The 16,439-nt window shown below is 36.3% G+C and overlaps 1 protein-coding gene across 2 annotated transcripts in view; it reads left to right on the top strand.

The window, feature by feature from the left end:
• Nucleotides 1-16,439, top strand: part of ATM (ATM serine/threonine kinase) — a 62,344-nt gene that overhangs the window by 41,547 nt on the left and 4,358 nt on the right. For both annotated transcript variants that reach the window (XM_027645814.1, XM_027645038.1), the window contains exons 44-60: nucleotides 318-422; nucleotides 932-1,051; nucleotides 2,070-2,304; nucleotides 2,418-2,585; nucleotides 4,240-4,359; nucleotides 5,723-5,940; nucleotides 6,696-6,903; nucleotides 7,487-7,600; nucleotides 8,006-8,164; nucleotides 9,301-9,439; nucleotides 9,795-9,874; nucleotides 11,153-11,293; nucleotides 12,237-12,353; nucleotides 13,741-13,890; nucleotides 14,632-14,797; nucleotides 15,992-16,078; nucleotides 16,157-16,271. In XM_027645814.1, the coding sequence (XP_027501615.1) occupies nucleotides 318-422; nucleotides 932-1,051; nucleotides 2,070-2,304; nucleotides 2,418-2,585; nucleotides 4,240-4,359; nucleotides 5,723-5,940; nucleotides 6,696-6,903; nucleotides 7,487-7,600; nucleotides 8,006-8,164; nucleotides 9,301-9,439; nucleotides 9,795-9,874; nucleotides 11,153-11,293; nucleotides 12,237-12,353; nucleotides 13,741-13,890; nucleotides 14,632-14,797; nucleotides 15,992-16,078; nucleotides 16,157-16,271 (2,442 nt within the window). The remainder of the gene's footprint in view (nucleotides 1-317; nucleotides 423-931; nucleotides 1,052-2,069; nucleotides 2,305-2,417; nucleotides 2,586-4,239; nucleotides 4,360-5,722; nucleotides 5,941-6,695; nucleotides 6,904-7,486; nucleotides 7,601-8,005; nucleotides 8,165-9,300; nucleotides 9,440-9,794; nucleotides 9,875-11,152; nucleotides 11,294-12,236; nucleotides 12,354-13,740; nucleotides 13,891-14,631; nucleotides 14,798-15,991; nucleotides 16,079-16,156; nucleotides 16,272-16,439) is intronic.

The following is a 16,439-nucleotide window of genomic DNA, read 5'->3' as shown; positions in this document are numbered from 1 at the left end:
ACTGAGAGAGATATTATTATTATTATTGTGCAGTTGACTTTCTGGCATATTTTTGATACAACTGTGAATGTGTTCTCTGTATTTCAAACATTTTGACAATTACTATTTTTCTTTGTCTAAAAAGAACAGCTTGAATTTGTAAAATGCTAAATTAATTTAAAATGTAAAAGATTGCATCATTATTTTTATAATGCAAAATAACAATCCAGCTGCAGAAAATCTACAACTGAAAATATATGTCATAAAGATAAAATTGATGCATTGTAGAGAAATGTACTTTTCTTTTTATTTTATGTTACTTTTGTTTTATTTCTTAGAGATGAAACAGGAAGACCAGGTTACCATGAATCTTTGTATGATGCTCTTCAGTCTTTACGAGATAAGGAATTCTCTGCTTTCCACGACAGTCTTAAAGATGCCAGGTAACTGTATGCAAATACTGGGATGTTATAGAGAGAGATGGAGACAATGTGTGTGTTTCTACTCTCGGGTTATATATGAAAGACTATCATGGGGTTTTATGGGCTTAAATAAAGTCTCCTGCATAGAATAAAATTAATACTTCCAGAATGCAAATTTATTTCTAAGTTTTTTAACTTCAGTTTGTCATCTGTGCATATATAATTTGTGTGCTAATTAAAGATACATTTCCTGTTGTATACACCCCCTTACTTTGTGTTCCTCTAAAGTGGATTTCAGTGTTGGGTGCTCTTCTTTGGCTGAACTTTGGGGTTTATATATGCTTACTGTCTTTTCATTTATTGATAAAAGTTATTATTTTAATTTTAATGGTAATACAAAATAACTCCAGACTGAATAGTTTAGCTGTTTAAATTCTGTTCACTGTGTGGAAATTATGTTATGGATATTTGCAATTACTTGTGGATAGTGAAAAAAAAATAAATTTACTGTTTCTCTGCTAAATCCATAGAGTGAATGAAGTCAAAGAGCTGTGCAAAGGGAGTCTTGAATCTGTTTATTCATTATACCCGACCCTTTGTAGACTACAGCTAATTGGAGAGTTGGAAAACACAGGTCTGCTGTTCTCCAGGTAATTTTTTAAGATTGTTTAAGATTGTTTCTGAGCTTTCAGAATTTTTAGTAATCAAGCATGGCACGAAAATTGTAATGACCTCAACAAATTTTATTTGTGAGCATCTCGAACTTCATCCTAAAAATTAAAGGATTTTAGCTTTACTATGTGAAGACAATTTTAGATTCTCTTATTATTTTCAGACTGGATTTATTTACAGTCTAGTTTGAATTATTTGATATTATGCCAATACTGTATTTTAAATAATTATTTTCTTTCATTTGTATTGAGTTCCCTAGTATACTCCAAGGTAGCAGTCATATCTCCTAGCTTTTGCTTTACTCAGGTAACTGAGTCATCCTCTTGTAGTTTCTTTTCTAAAAATGTTTTCAATTTCCTTCATCACACCCATAGCTCTATTGAAAGTTGTTTCAGTTTGAATCGCTTTTTTCATGGACCTCTAATACTATATTCTTAACACTGCTTTTTAATCACAGGAAGGTGTTTATCTCGGTAGTGCTATTAACATTGAATTTTCTCTGTCATAGTTCTGTCAGTTTGGTAGCTAATAGTCATCCTGCAGTCATTTAGCCTGTCTGGAACCTTATTGCTTTTTGCAGTTAATGGATTGCCTAAGAAAATAATATATGAAATGGCAACCTCCAGTGTGACAGTTTAGAATTTATTCTTGTATTAATCCATTTATAACCTATATAATAAAACAGGAATCTTGGTCTGTGATCTTTTAAGCAGCCCTCTGTTCGAATGCTATTCTCTTTGCTGATGGACCTTTAACACAAGGAACTTTTACAGAGGAGCTCTTCACCTATAATGCTGATCTTCGTGTTTGTTAAAACTGGAAGGCTGCCAGTTTAGTCCACATATAGTAAACATTTGTAGGGGTTTATGGACTATTTCTTGGTTTGGAGCTGTACATTGTCAACAGCTCAGTAGTTCACTTTTTAGTCATCTTGCGTTTCACGAATGTTTACTGAGAATTAGTAACTGGTCTTTTTTCTTTCGGTAACAATTGTAGATCTGTTACTACTCAACAACTGAATGAAGTTTATTTGAAGTGGCAGAGACAGTCCCAACTTCTCAAGGACAGTGACTTCCATTTCCAGGAACCCATCATGGCTCTGCGCACTGTAATTTTGGAGATCTTGCTTGAGAGGGAGAATGACAATACCAAAAGAGAATGTATTAAAGACATCCTGACCAAACATCTGGTGGAGCTCTCTAGATTGGCAAGAACTGCTAAAAATACACAGGTAACAGATTCCAGGAAGTCCAGGAAGAGCAAATGGAGTCTAAAAACAAAACTTGCTGCGAGACACTGGTATTTCATTTAAAGAATTGTTAATGATTATTTTTTCAATTTCAGCTTCCAGAAAGAGCTATGTTTCAGATCAAACAACACAATCCAGAGGGATGTGGAGTTTCCGAATGGCAACTAGAAGAAGCTCAGGTTTTCTGGGCTAAAAAAGAAGAGAGTCTTGCACTGAATATACTTAAAACAATGATAAAAAAATTAGATGCAGATTGGTTTCAGGTATATGTTATATAATGTATAAACTTATGGGAATTAAATTATTTAAGATCCTAATTCCACTTTCTGAAATTTTTCCCGGAGAGAAAATTAAAGTGAAGAAATTTTTCCTGTTATCCATCTAAACCTCCCCTGGCACAACTTGATGTTTATTTTCCTCTTGTTCGATCACTTGTGGCCTGGGAAACTATGACATCCTTTCAGGTAGTTGTAGAGAGGGATAAGGTCCCTCCCTCCTGAGCCTCCTTTTCTCCAGAGTAAACAACCCCAGCTCCCTCAGCTGCTACACCTAAGACTTTTCCTCCAGCCCCTTCCCCAGCTCTGTTGCCCTTTTGTGGATGCGCTCCAGTACCTCAATATCTTTTCTTGCCGTGAGGAGCCCAAAACTGAACACAAGATTCAAGGTGTGGCCTCCCCAATGCCAAGTACAGGGGGGGACGATCACTGCCCTGGTCTTGATGGCCACACCATTGCTGATACAGGCCAGGATGCCATTGGTCTTCTTGGCCACCTGGGCACACTACTGGCTCATGTTCAGCTGCTGTCAACCAGCACCTTCAGGTCCTTTTCCTCTGGACAGCATTCCAGCCACTCTTCCCCCAGCCTGTAGCACTGCATGGGGTTGTTGTGACCCAAGGGCAGGGCCCGGCACTTGGCCTCATACCATTGGTCTTGACCAATCAATCCAGCCTGTCCAGGTCCCTCTGGATAGAACTTCATTTTTTGTAGCAATGTGGTAAAAATGCCTTCATGTCCTTATATTTATGTTTAGCTATGATGGCTTTCTCTGAGTACTTTTGGAGGGTAAAAGACATTTGCTTTGAATTCACATACATTATTAAGGAATGTCACACAGAAAAGCTGGATAATTTTGGGCCAAGTTCTTCATACGTATCAGGGCAAAATCAAGAGTTGCTGGTCTTTTGATTTTTGTGATTTCTCCATGAATAGTTGGTGAGGCTGTCCAAAAATATAATCCTTCCAGTGTTACATTTACCCTGCCTATGTAAGAAGGATTTGTGTTTTCACAGCCTGTGATATACTTCAGTATTTCACAGTCAGTGTTGCCATCTTGATCATGTGGTCTTTAATATGTACACTGTACTAAAAGTATTTTGCAAACTTGTCCTACTCTACAGTTAAAGCTGAGCATCTGATCCGGAGTCACATCCTTTGGAAACCTGCTCCTCATCTTCTTGGAGCACTTTTAATCCAGTTTCCATGTAGAGATCTGTCTGAATAATTTAGTGATCACATATAGTTATCATGATTCCTGAATGTTACCTATGGATTGTACTGTGATACTTCAGACTAAATGGGGATATTAGAAAATAACAGTTGTGGAAACATGCTGTGAATTTTATGTGTTTTTTATTACATATTGTCACTGGTTTATTCTGCTTTTCATTGTTCAGATTATCAGGTATTTTAAACAACATGCTCTCCTTTAGTCTAACAAAGAATGTAAATGTGATTTAAGGTTATCGACTGCTGTAGATGTGGATGGGGAATGACTTTGTAGATGCATTACGTGTAATAGGCCTCAGTGATTGAATTCTATTCAGGGTTTAAAACTTTAGAAATTGCCTATTCAGGGGTGGGTTTTTTTGATGCTTCCCTCTCTTTAATTTTGTTCCCAAAACTTGCTTTTTCAAAGGTTGAGAATGATCCTCACCTGAAATTGATGTATACAGAGTGTCTGAGGCTGTGCGGAACCTGGTTAGCAGAAACATGCTTGGAAAACCCTACAGTCATCATGCAGAAATACTTAGAAAAGGTGCATCTGGTCTTTGAAATACACTGTCTTTGAGATAATGCTGTGCTAAAATATGGTGTTAGAATGTCAAGCAGATTTTTCAATGCAGCCTTTATTTTTTGTTGATTGAAAGTATGGTTTCCTATAAAAACATAGTTTCACATTGTATTGTATTAACACTGTAATCTTATAAAATGTTCAGAATATGGGTTTATAGAATTCACAGTGAAACGTATAATATTGGCTTAGAAGTGCAGTGATTACAACTACTAGTCTAGTTTCCTGTTCTACATTACCATTCCTTCCTTCTCAGGATAGATTATTCACTCATCAGGTTTTCAGTGTGGCCATTGTATTTCACAGAATTAGGGAATCGCTTTGGTTGGAAAAGACCTCTGAGATCATCGAGTCCAACCTATGGCCAACCACCAACATGTCAACTAGACCATGGCACTCAGTGCTACATCTAATCTTTCCCTGAACACTTTCAGGGATGGTGGCTCTACCACCTCCCTAGGCAGCCCATGCCAATGTCCAGTCACTCTTTCTGTGAAGAAATTCTTCCTAACGTCCAACCTGAGCCTCCCCTGGCACATCTTAAGACTGTGTCCTCTTGTCCTGTTGCTTGTTACATGGGAGAAGAGACCAACCCCCACCTGGCTACAACCTCCTTTAAGGTAGTTGTAGAGGGTGATAAGGTTACCTGAAAGGTGCTGGAAAGTCTTGTTCTAGTGTTTCAAACTACTGTAATTTTTTTTTTAACTAGCCAGTTACAGAAACATTTGTATTAATATTTGTCCACTCTGCATGTATTTATTTCATGCTGATTTGTGAAACTCAGCATAGTTACTTTTCTCTATTACTGTCTACGTGCTTTCATCACTGTGATTTGAATCCATGACTTTCATATATAATTACCTTTTGGCACTTTTTGGACTGCCTTCCTTTTTTTTCCTCACCATCCTGTGATATAAGGCTTTAAGACTATTGTAAAACTTTGTGCCTAGTTACTCTAAAAGATAGATAAGTGCAGTAAACGTCTGTATGGTTATTAAAGCTGTTTCATACAGGATAATCTTTTTGGCTGTTTGCACTGAAACGCTTCTCAAAGGTTAAATTCACTTATGAGAAAAATACTCACCCTGTTAGATTTCATTTTGTATGCATATATATTCCATCACAGGCAACATTAAATAATCTATTTGAGCAGGTGATCCTGCTTGAGTGGGAGGGGTTAAATGAGATAATCTCCAGATGTCCCCTCCAGCCTCAACCCCGCCCCCCCAAAAAAACCAACTTTCTCTGATAACGGAGTTTAATCAAGTATTATGCAGCACTGTTTATCTGATTATCCGTCTTACCATTATTGTTACTTCCCCGTTAGGCTGTGGAAATTGCTGCAAGCCACAGTGGAGACAGCAGTGATGAGCTGAAGAAAGGAAAGATGAAGGCTTTCCTGTCTTTGGCTCGTTTCTCTGATAATCAGTACCAGAGAATTGAGAATTACATGAAATCCTCAGAGTTTGAAAATAAGCAAGCACTACTGAAGAAGGCCAAGGAGGAGGTCGGCCTCATCAGGGAATGTAGAGTTCAAACCAACAGGTGAGCATTCAAATGGAGAGGTGGTTAATATGGAGCTTTCAAAGGCTCCATCTCTACCAACTCTCTGGGCAAGAGGTACAGTATGGGTCACAGCTCTACAGCTGATTCTTTCCTTCTCCACAAAACAGTGGCCAGATCCATAGTGCTTCCTGTGAATAGTTTCTGAACTGTGCCTGAACATGGCCTGTGCATGTGCTAGGTAGTGTGGGCCAAAACTAAGCCAAGGACTGTTACAGCAGTTAAACAGTATGGATGATCATGGCCTGGAATGCATGTTTATTCCCTGGATCTATTCAGTTTATTTGACAAAGAAAATGTTACAGAGAGAAAATAAATTAATTGAGATTTTTCTCCATTACACATTTAGTGAAAGAATAGAATTAATTTTAATACAGAGTTCATATGGATTCAGTAAGAACAATTGAATATGGGCAGAAAAGGATGAGTTTCAGCTGTTGGAAACTGAAGTCTTTACACAAATTATCTGTACTGTATGTTCACACATATACCAATATTGAGAATAAATCATTTAAAAGAAGACACTGACTGAAAATTTACTTAGAGCAGTGGGTCTTTGTGAATACACCAAAGGAGTAGGTCCCACGATTTGATTTCTCAGTTGTTTATGTTGCTGTGCTTTTACATACAAAGCAACTTTAAAATGTTAAATTAGCAAGTAAGAGAGCTAGGGACGTCCTTGCTATAAGTTCATTAAGAGTTAATGTGGTGTTTAAAAATAATGTCTGTTCACATAGATACACAGTGAAGGTTCAACGAGAACTTGAACTGGATGAATGTGCCATACAAGCCCTAACTGAGGATCGTAAACGTTTCCTGTGTAAAGCAGTGGAGAACTATATCAGCTGTTTATTAAGTGGAGAAGAACATGATATGTGGATATTCCGACTCTGTTCACTATGGCTTGAAAATCCTGGAGTTGATAGAGTCAATGAAATGATGAAGGTATATGTCTGCTCTGTTTTTTCCTAATGTCTTGACAGTTAAATTATTTTGTTTCCTTTTCCTAGGTTTCTAGAAGATGAATTATAGTGCTGTGCAGTATGCTTTCCTATGTAGCTGCTTAACTTTTCCTGCAAAACTTGCTTTTTTCAGTTGTCATTGCTTATCAGTTAGTTTTTCATCAGTGAGACCTGTAATTCTCAATGTGTTTTAATTTAACTTAATTTAGCATTTTAATTTGAAAAATCTGTATGATTAAGCATATCTCATGAGCTTTTACTGTGATCACCTTGTTCTTTACACATTTTGGAAACTACCCATCTTGAACATCCTTAGGTACATTATTCTAGTTTAAATTATATATATACTTTCAGGTGAAAAGCTATGAAAGGTAGAATAGAAAATATTACTTTTCCTATGAACAACTTGTAGCATTTAGGAGACGTGGGCCAAGATAATGTGATACTCACTGAACTGCCATTTGATCACACAGCCGCGATTACTCTTAGTTTAAAAAAAAAATTTATGATTACAGTTTTTGTTTGGTGTTTAGTACAGCTCTCTAACTGAATTTTCTCTTCTGCAGAAAAATGCACAGAAGATTCCCTCATACAAGTTTTTGCCTCTGATGTACCAGCTGGCTGCTCGGATGGGAACTAAGATGATGGGTGGTTTAGGATTTCACGAAGTTCTGAATAATGTAATTTATGCTTTTCTTATCTAAAGATATCTTGATTATCTCAGTAGTGCCTACTTCTAAACAATATCCATCTTCCTCTGTGCAGTTGTAGCTGAACAAGTTACACAGGTGATCAGGGTGTATTAAAAATAAGTGATGCAAAATTAGTGTGGTGGGGAAAGAGGATTGGGGACTTTTTCCTTTCTACGTAATTGATTTTTCTTGTTGTATAAGAGTAGACTTACGCAGCTGTAGGAATGTACTTTGAGTGTTTTTTTCAGTTGTGGAAATACCATCTAAGTATTACCATTTTATTTCTTCTTAGGAACCTTAGAAGTTCAAAAGAATTAATGATGTTAATTAAGTATCTTTTTTTTTTCTTCTGTACAGTTTTCAATAATAGGATCTTTTTGTTTTTGTTGACAGCTAATGTCTAGAATTTCACTGGATCATCCACATCATACTTTGTTTATAATATTAGCTTTGGCTAATGCTAACAAAGATGAACTCCTCACAAAACCAGATGCAATAAGAAGAAATAAGTTAATTAAAAATGCACCGAAAGAAATCTCCCAGCTTGATGTGGTGACTACAAAAAATTCTATTCTATTAATCACATTCAGTCCTTTAATTTTGTTAAAAAATGAAAAAACCCCATGTCATTTTAGTACAGAGCTCATCAGCTGGCTTTTGTTAAGAAACAGTAGGAGAGAAAAAGTACTTTTAATAATAACCCCCCCCCTTGTGCGTACATTAGTAATTATTATTAAAAGAAGTAATTATGGGATTGAACAAAATATAGTTAACATTTCCTGCCACAAATAGCCGCGATTATTGCAAAGACTTTTGTGATAAAAATCCTTGATGTGTCATTCTGTAAAAAGCATTTTAGGTGCAAGAAAGGCTTGAGTGGGTTTATTGTTAAAAGTACATCCTGATTTGAGTATTTTTTCTGCTTTGAGTGGTAACATCTGTTGCACCTCAGTATTTGGCCTTGTGCAGTATATCCTTTGTTCCTTTATATGTTAAAAACCATGATGATAGGTAATACTGAACTGTAGTTTCATGTAATGTTGTTATTGCTTAATTTTTGTTGGAACCTGTCTTTGGAATCATCTCTCACCTAGATGAATGCCCGTTCTTTCCCCCATTGTTGTAGGCCTGGCATGGTTGTCATTGCCTTCTTAGCCCCCACACTGATACATTTTTTCAGCACACTTTTATGTGGCTTTTTTTCACCTTTCTCTCAAATTTGTACTTTTTTTGTGGTCCCACCTTTGGAGTGGGATTATGCTAAACTCAAGTGTCTCAGAGTCAGGCACAGAAGGAATGCATAGTCAGGTTTTTGCCTTTTGCATACAGGACTTTTCTTCAGTTGGGAGGACGTAACAGAAGCAGGCAGATGGTGGGAGAACATCCAAACCTACCTGGCCTCTTTTCTGAAAAATTTTTGCAATTTTTTTGCACTTTGCCCAGACATATTTGCTCCCTCTCCATTCCCAATAATATTTTACATTATTCATCATCTCAGATTAGACAGCACAGAATTTTTCTCCTAATTATTTTAGTTCATGTCACAAAGGGCTGTCCATTACTGCAGTTTGCTGTTTTCATAGGACATATCTCATTTGTACTTTATTGCCTGCATGTTATAATATGTCTTTAATATTACAAGGTGTAGTTTGCAAGATCTGATATTTGTATTCCTTTGGGTTTTTTAGGACAGAATGGAGGCTGCTAGCACTATAATCAATATCGTAAGAAAAAAGAGAGCTCATATGGTTAGAGACATCGGAGCACTTTGTGATGCTTACATCACATTAGCAAATGTAGATGCTACACCATGGAAGTCTCAAAGAAGTAAGTCTTGGAAAAATGTTTGTTTTAATAGTGAAGATAGTTTTTGTTTTCTCAGATTAAAAAGTGTATTTCTAAATATTGATATTTAGTTAAAAGAGATACGGCATTAGCACTGTGTCCTATTTTTGGTAGAACTTAGTCTGGATTAGAAGTCATAGTAATTACGTGCACTGTAAGGCTCAGACTCTGAATATCAAAGTCCAGAAATCCCATTTGCCATGCGATCGTGTTCATCAGCTTGACAAAAGTATCCAATGAGGTTTTGGGTCCCAAAAATAATGTAAGCTGGTTTTTGTCAATTTTGATGTATGTTACTAGTTCTGAACTTAAAACTATTAATTCCTTTTAATTACAGAACAAATAAGTATTCCAGCTGACCAGCCAATTATTAAACTGAAGGACTTGGATGTTGTTGTTCCTACCATGGAAATTAAGGTGACTGAAGTTGCAATAAATACAGACTATAATATCAAATCATAGAATCAGCTTCAAGCTTTTGTAGTGGCAGTCAGGGCATATATCTCTTCATCCAATTCACAGGTTCTTTATAGGTCACCCTATGGGAGGAGATGCAGGTTGAGACGTTTCCTTAGGCTTTAGAAGACCAAGTCTTATAGTTGCTGGATAGTGGTTTATTGTACAAAGATGGCTTTGCCAGTGTTACCAATGACTAGTCTTTTATTACCAGAAGGGGTGATGAACTACCTAAATCACAGAGAGGGTTAGGGAGTCTGAATCTTCTGTTTTGTAAGTGCTAGCTCAGAGGCACTTAATTTCCTGAAGGTGTGAGAATTAATAGATATGCCTCCTCCTGTTCCTAAATGGCCAGCTTGTATATTTTTACCATTCAGTAATGGGGTGTGATCCATTCCTGTTAGCCTAAGTGGTTGATTGGATGGGTGCATAGGCACTCACTCTTCAACGCCACATGCTCTAGAAGGGAACTTACCAGTTTCAGGAACGTAGAGTTGCTTTTTGGGCCAACACCTAAATTTAAATGTTACTAAGCTAGACTCCTTGTGTTAAAGTCCCTCAGGCTGCGTCTATAAAGCTGAATAAGTCAAGGGACTGCTTTATGCAGTTTGACTTCAGAGGCCAGAAATTGCCACCCATGCTAAATAACATTTGTTTGTAGGGCTCCTGTTGGCCCCAGGTGTTGCTCTTTTGTACAATTCGATTGTTCTTTTCTTTACCTTTCTTCTTCTCCAGTATAAACTGACTGAAATGGTTGCAGGTCTGGGATGTAAATTGCTGGAGCAGTATTTCATTACAGCTAACTGAGTAGGGTTGCTTTATGGCACAAGGATGTGAAGAATGGCTGAAGATACAGATCCTATAAATTGCAGCATGTTTAGGATTGTAGATTGGACCCATTTGCAGCCTGTTGTAAGCCTAATGCCCCCAGCTGTGTGTGAACTGTTTTCTTGGGACAGTACTAGCTGGGACAGGCTAACATTGTCACAGCCTGTTTAGTGGAAGTCTGCAGCACCTTGTCCCCTCTACCAATGAGGTGAACAAGGAGGAATCAGGAAAACTCCTTTGCTCAGCATATTTTTGTAGCTTTTGTGAGTATTATCCCCGTAAATGATGGAATACTTGTATTAATATTTAGCATACAGTCTGCTAATGAGGTTTGCAAACAACTCATTACCACTCGCTCTGAGTGAAACAGAGGTAATATTTATATTAATTTCAACTTATTTATAATTTCAGGTGGATCCCACAGGACAATATGAAAATTTGGTCACAATAAGATCTTTTAAGCGAGAATTTCTTTTAGCAGGAGGCATGAATCTGCCTAAAATAATAGACTGTGTAGGATCAGATGGTAAAGAAAGGAGGCAACTGGTTAAGGTATGTTCTGTCAGTTGTAATTACATGTCAGAGACTTGGCATGCTGGAATTTTTTTTAGGTTCTGTCAGTTTTCTCATGTGTCACTTCTGTACCATGAGCAGACTTTTCACATTTCAGTGTCAGTTGAAGAATACTTTAATAAAGGATATTGCAAAGTATTTATAAGTAATATAATAATAGTATCATATAAGCAATAAGTATTAAATTTTTTGTAATTATCTTTCAGCAGTGCATGTTACATCCAGTAGCTTACCTGACAACTACCAGACCTGTGACTTGCCTGGTCATGTCTTAGCTGGTGACCTCGATTGTGCAGTAAATAAAAAACATCAAATTTTCTGTTAAATACCTCTTTTTTCTTCCCCATATAAAAAAAAAATTACAATTAAGAGACAATCAAAAGCATACACATAGAAATACAAATCTCTAAAAAAATTGTCTTTAGACTCAACTGATTTAATTCTCTCTTTGAACGTAAACATGGAGCAGCTGCTGGGAGAATTCTGTTTTGCTGTTAGGTATGGGGTAGTTCCAAAAGTTTTAAAGAGAAGCATAAATCTGCATCCCATAATCAGAACTGCAGTGCCAACTGATGCTGCTTCAGCTGTGTGCTGGGTTGCTAAATAGGTTGAATGAAACATCTATGTTTAAAAAGGGTGCTGTAAGGCATGTAGGTTGATTGAAATCTTAAATGATATTTGCCAGAAAAAAAGGAAAAAGGTAATGATTTAAGTTAATGATAGTTCTGTTTAAGCAGCTGAGCACTATTAGAAAACCAAATACAGAGAAAAAATCAATTGTTAATTACATTTTATTGCATGTGATTATTGTGGAAAAGTAACTTGGGGGTTGTGCAATTTTTTTTAAATAATTTTTTTAGTTGCTGAACAAGAAGTTGGATGCTGAAAAGTTTTTTAACTGCTTTTTCTGTTTTTGCTGAAGGGGCGTGATGACCTCAGGCAAGATGCTGTCATGCAACAAGTTTTCCAGATGTGCAATACATTGCTTCAGCAAAACACTGAAACACGAAAGAGAAAATTAAATATCCGAAGATACAAGGTAACTCTGAAAAGCTGTGGCAGCAGAGAAATAAAGTGTATTTCTCCATTATCCACTTTTTTAACCCAAAGACAATATAAAAAGATATTTATTTATGTGTTATTAAGGTAATCACTGCTCCTTAAGGTATGGAATAAACAATACATTTTAATTATTACGATTTAATTTTTTCTAAATCTTTAAAATAAATTTCTGATGCCCAATATATATTTAAATACTCTTCAAAGCTTTCTTTATATGAACCTGTAATTGAAAAGAAATTAACTCGTACACTGGCCTTGAATTGTAAGTTTCTAGTCCTTAGACTTGAGCATACAAGTTTGTTTATGAATTCTCATTAATTTGTCTTGTGATATTCCTTAGTAATTAATTTTAGTCTTGCAATATCTCTTACAATTGAATCCAGAAGTCCCATCTAGGGTCTATTCATGCAGAATTTGAATTGCAGAACTTTTTTCTTGGAATTGAGAATACAGCAATACATTCTTATTGTGAATGCAGAAAATGTATTTGAAGAGGAACTTTCCCTTCCTCTGTCCTTTTATGCTTGGGATTATAATAATAGCTGTGAAGGTGACCTCTGAATAAGTATTCTTGAAGGATAAGCTCTTGTCTTTGACAAATGAGAAATATGCACTCTGTCTAAAGGTGCTTATCTGAATTGCTAGTGTGGTTTTAAGAATTCTCAGGCAGAGTTAAAGTCACATTTTTGGATAATCTTCAATTAAAAATCAGGTTTTTATGTGTGCAAAAATGAATGACATCCGGGAAAAAGAGAATGGATGTCGCATTATGAGATAAAGACACTTTCGTAAGAAGATAAAATTGAAGGAAAAAGGCAGTAACTGTTTTACTGAAGGCAGGCAATGGTTCATTCTGGCCAGTGCTACAGGAATTGAGGTAGCCATTACAGCCAGTTATGCAGTGAGCAACTGTTCCCTGGGGTGGGAAGCAGACTAAGACAAGCCTAATATGTTCACACAGCTACCATGTGTTTGTGTGAGATTTTACTTCTTGTATGCAATTTGCACAATGCCTGTGTTATTCCATTCCAACAAAGTGACCTGCTGGCTGTCATAGGTCATCCAGAATGCCAAAATAAACACGCACATTGAGGAGAATTGTTAAGTTATACTGAAGTATGGTAGTGGAAGGGTCTCTGGGCTAGGAAAAATATTGCAAATATTTGGTAGAAAAAATCTGAGTGGATTTATATATATCTATATATATATTTGTATTTAAAACATGTATTGTGATCAGTTGTATGGTTTGTCCTTTTTTTGTCTTTATAAACAAATACAGATGTGCACCCATGCTCTGCAGGATGCCTATTCATAGTTTTGTGTGTATAACCCTTCCCCGTGCAGCCGTGGTTTTGCTTTTACAGGTGGTTCCCCTTTCCCAGAGAAGTGGTGTTCTTGAGTGGTGTTCAGGAACAACTCCCATTGGGGAGTTTCTTGTGAATGTCGAAGAAGGAGCTCACAAGAGATACAGGCCAGGAGATTACTCTGGTTATCAGTGTCAAAAAATAATGATGGTGAGTCAAAATAACTTAAAAAACCACCAAAAAAAATAGCTGGCTTATAATATTTACAGGGGGTTGGGGAGGTAGAGGGGAAATTTATGGAGAATTATATACTATACTATTAGTATATATAATAATGAATATGATCAGTGGCATGGAATGAATAGGTATTTAGACTTTTAGTTTAATTCCACAGACCACCTCACTGTAAGTTTGGAAAATTGCAGACAGGTTTACCTGTTACTTTATATACCCATGACAGTGCAAGAAATTACTTCCTTTTAAATGTCTATAGCATTAACAGGATTAAAGTATATTTAATTTTGGCTTTGTGCATCTTTTACGTGGGAATGAGTGAGAGTAACTTTCTCACAGTGACACGAAGCCACCAGATAACCAAAGGTACCAGAAGAGAGTGCCAAGAATGGAAGTGTCTCCCAGCAAGATGCATTTACCTGTACATGCCTATAAAATACATGCACCTGCTGAACCAAAGAAATAGGAGTGTGGTTTTTTCCACATTTTTTAGCCCATGATTGTTGTATGAAAATGTAATTGTTTAGTAAAACAGGTAGATAGGTGCATTAGTAATTGCTTTAAGAGAGACAGTAATTCATAGCTCAGAGAAAGGAGTGAGAACAGCATTTAATGGAGGGGAGAGGGTAGAAAGTAGGAATCTGTTCTTTCAAAGGAAGACATAATTTCCTTCCAAAGCAGTTAGTCATGGGTAAAACATTTCTTATGTGTTTAAAGGATGCACAAAAGAAACAACCTGAAGAGAAATACAGAATCTTCATGAAAGTCTGTGAGAATTTTCAACCTGTGTTTCGGTATTTCTGCATGGAAAAATTCCTGGATCCAGCTGTGTGGTTTGAAAAACGATTGGCATACACTCGTAGTGTGGCTACGTCTTCTATAGGTATTACATTGTCTTAGTTATCTTGGCTTTTTAGATTATGTAACCAAAAAGTTTATACCATTTCAGAAGCAGTGGCCGTTCTGCTTTTATCACATGCCACAAAAGGCATAGTAGAGGGCAAGAACATCAGCGTTATCCCCACCCCGATATCTGCTACAGTAGAAAGATAGAATGAAATTCTGTATTTGTTTTATATAGTGTTCTGTATTTTTAGGTTCTGGTAGTGTTTTTAAAGTTTCTACCTGGCTGTTTATTTCTTTTGTTTCCATTTAACATTTATTCATTTCATATGTAGCCTCAGATGTTTTAACTGAGTTGAAAAGCTCAGTCTTTTACTTTCTTTGTACTGACATCATCAGCCATGGCTGAAATGGTTATTTAGGCTCTGGCATTTTTCCTTTGTCTTAATAAAGAAATATATGTATTTGGATTGTGGATCTTCTTTGGATGGCTCAGTTCTGTAATGAGTCTCTCAAAGACATTTGTTAGTAAATTGTATACATTGCAGTAGATCCCATTTTAGATGCTAATATGTTTATACACTCCCTTTTTTGCTGAAAAAAAAAGGAAGTAAATCTACAGTTTAGCAGAATTCACATGAAAGATTTTTGTAGGAAATACTGCTGCTGATCATCAGCTGATGAAAACAGTAATGGGTGTAAATTGCACTAAAGGAAATGTTGTTTGGAGGTTTTCTAATTTAAGGACAGTAAAGCACTGAAATAGGCTTTACATGAAAGATCTTATAATTTGGATCACTGGAGATTTTTAAAACTGACTTAGACAAAAGTCAGTTGTTGTTTTTTTGTTTTGTTTTGGATTTTTTTAATAAAACAGTAACAGTAACAAAATTTAATTTTATTGTGCACTTCATTTTAATCTTTTTTTTTTTGAATGCTGCAATATTTGATAAACCTATCTACGAAGAGAAATGGCCAAGAAGTCTGAAGTAGATAAAACAATACACATCTGTGTGAGAACAACCTTTTTGCATTTGCATTCAGTTAAACTTTTCTTTTTGGATTTGTGGAATGGCATTTGCTCTTTCCTGGGTGATATCGATATATGGGAGAAGAAATATTCTCACTTGTAATTTGTTTACACCTGTTATAATGATTTTAATAATCTTTCTTAAGCTTTCTCTGGTTTTTATTACATGTAAATATGGTTTCAGCACTTACCTTTTTGTTTCAGTTGGCTACATTCTTGGACTTGGAGACAGACATGTTCAGAATATCTTGATAGATGAACAAACAGCAGAACTAGTGCATATAGATCTGGGTAAGTGGGACAGGCAAGAAAACATTAATTTTTCTTTACTTTAAGTTTTTATTAAACATTTATTATCCTTTCATTTAGGGGTTGCTTTTGAGCAAGGTAAAATCCTTCCCACACCAGAGACTGTTCCATTTAGATTAACCAGGGACATTGTGGATGGAATGGGTATTACTGGCGTGGAAGGAGTCTTCAGAAGGTAAGTGCTCCCGTACTGCATAGGGCTAAGGAGGCAGCAGAGTACTTCCAGCATTATGATTGTTGTTACATGTTAAATAGTTCTAATGCTAGAGGGGAGACTCAGATTTCTGCTGATAATATGAATAATGAAATACCTAAATGCTGACCTTTGACATATGTGCTCATG

Source organism: Corapipo altera, unplaced genomic scaffold, assembly GCF_003945725.1.
Source record: "Corapipo altera isolate COAL_440 unplaced genomic scaffold, ASM394572v1 0, whole genome shotgun sequence".
NCBI lineage: Eukaryota > Metazoa > Chordata > Aves > Passeriformes > Pipridae > Corapipo > Corapipo altera.
This window is presented reverse-complemented; position numbering and strand designations above follow the sequence as displayed.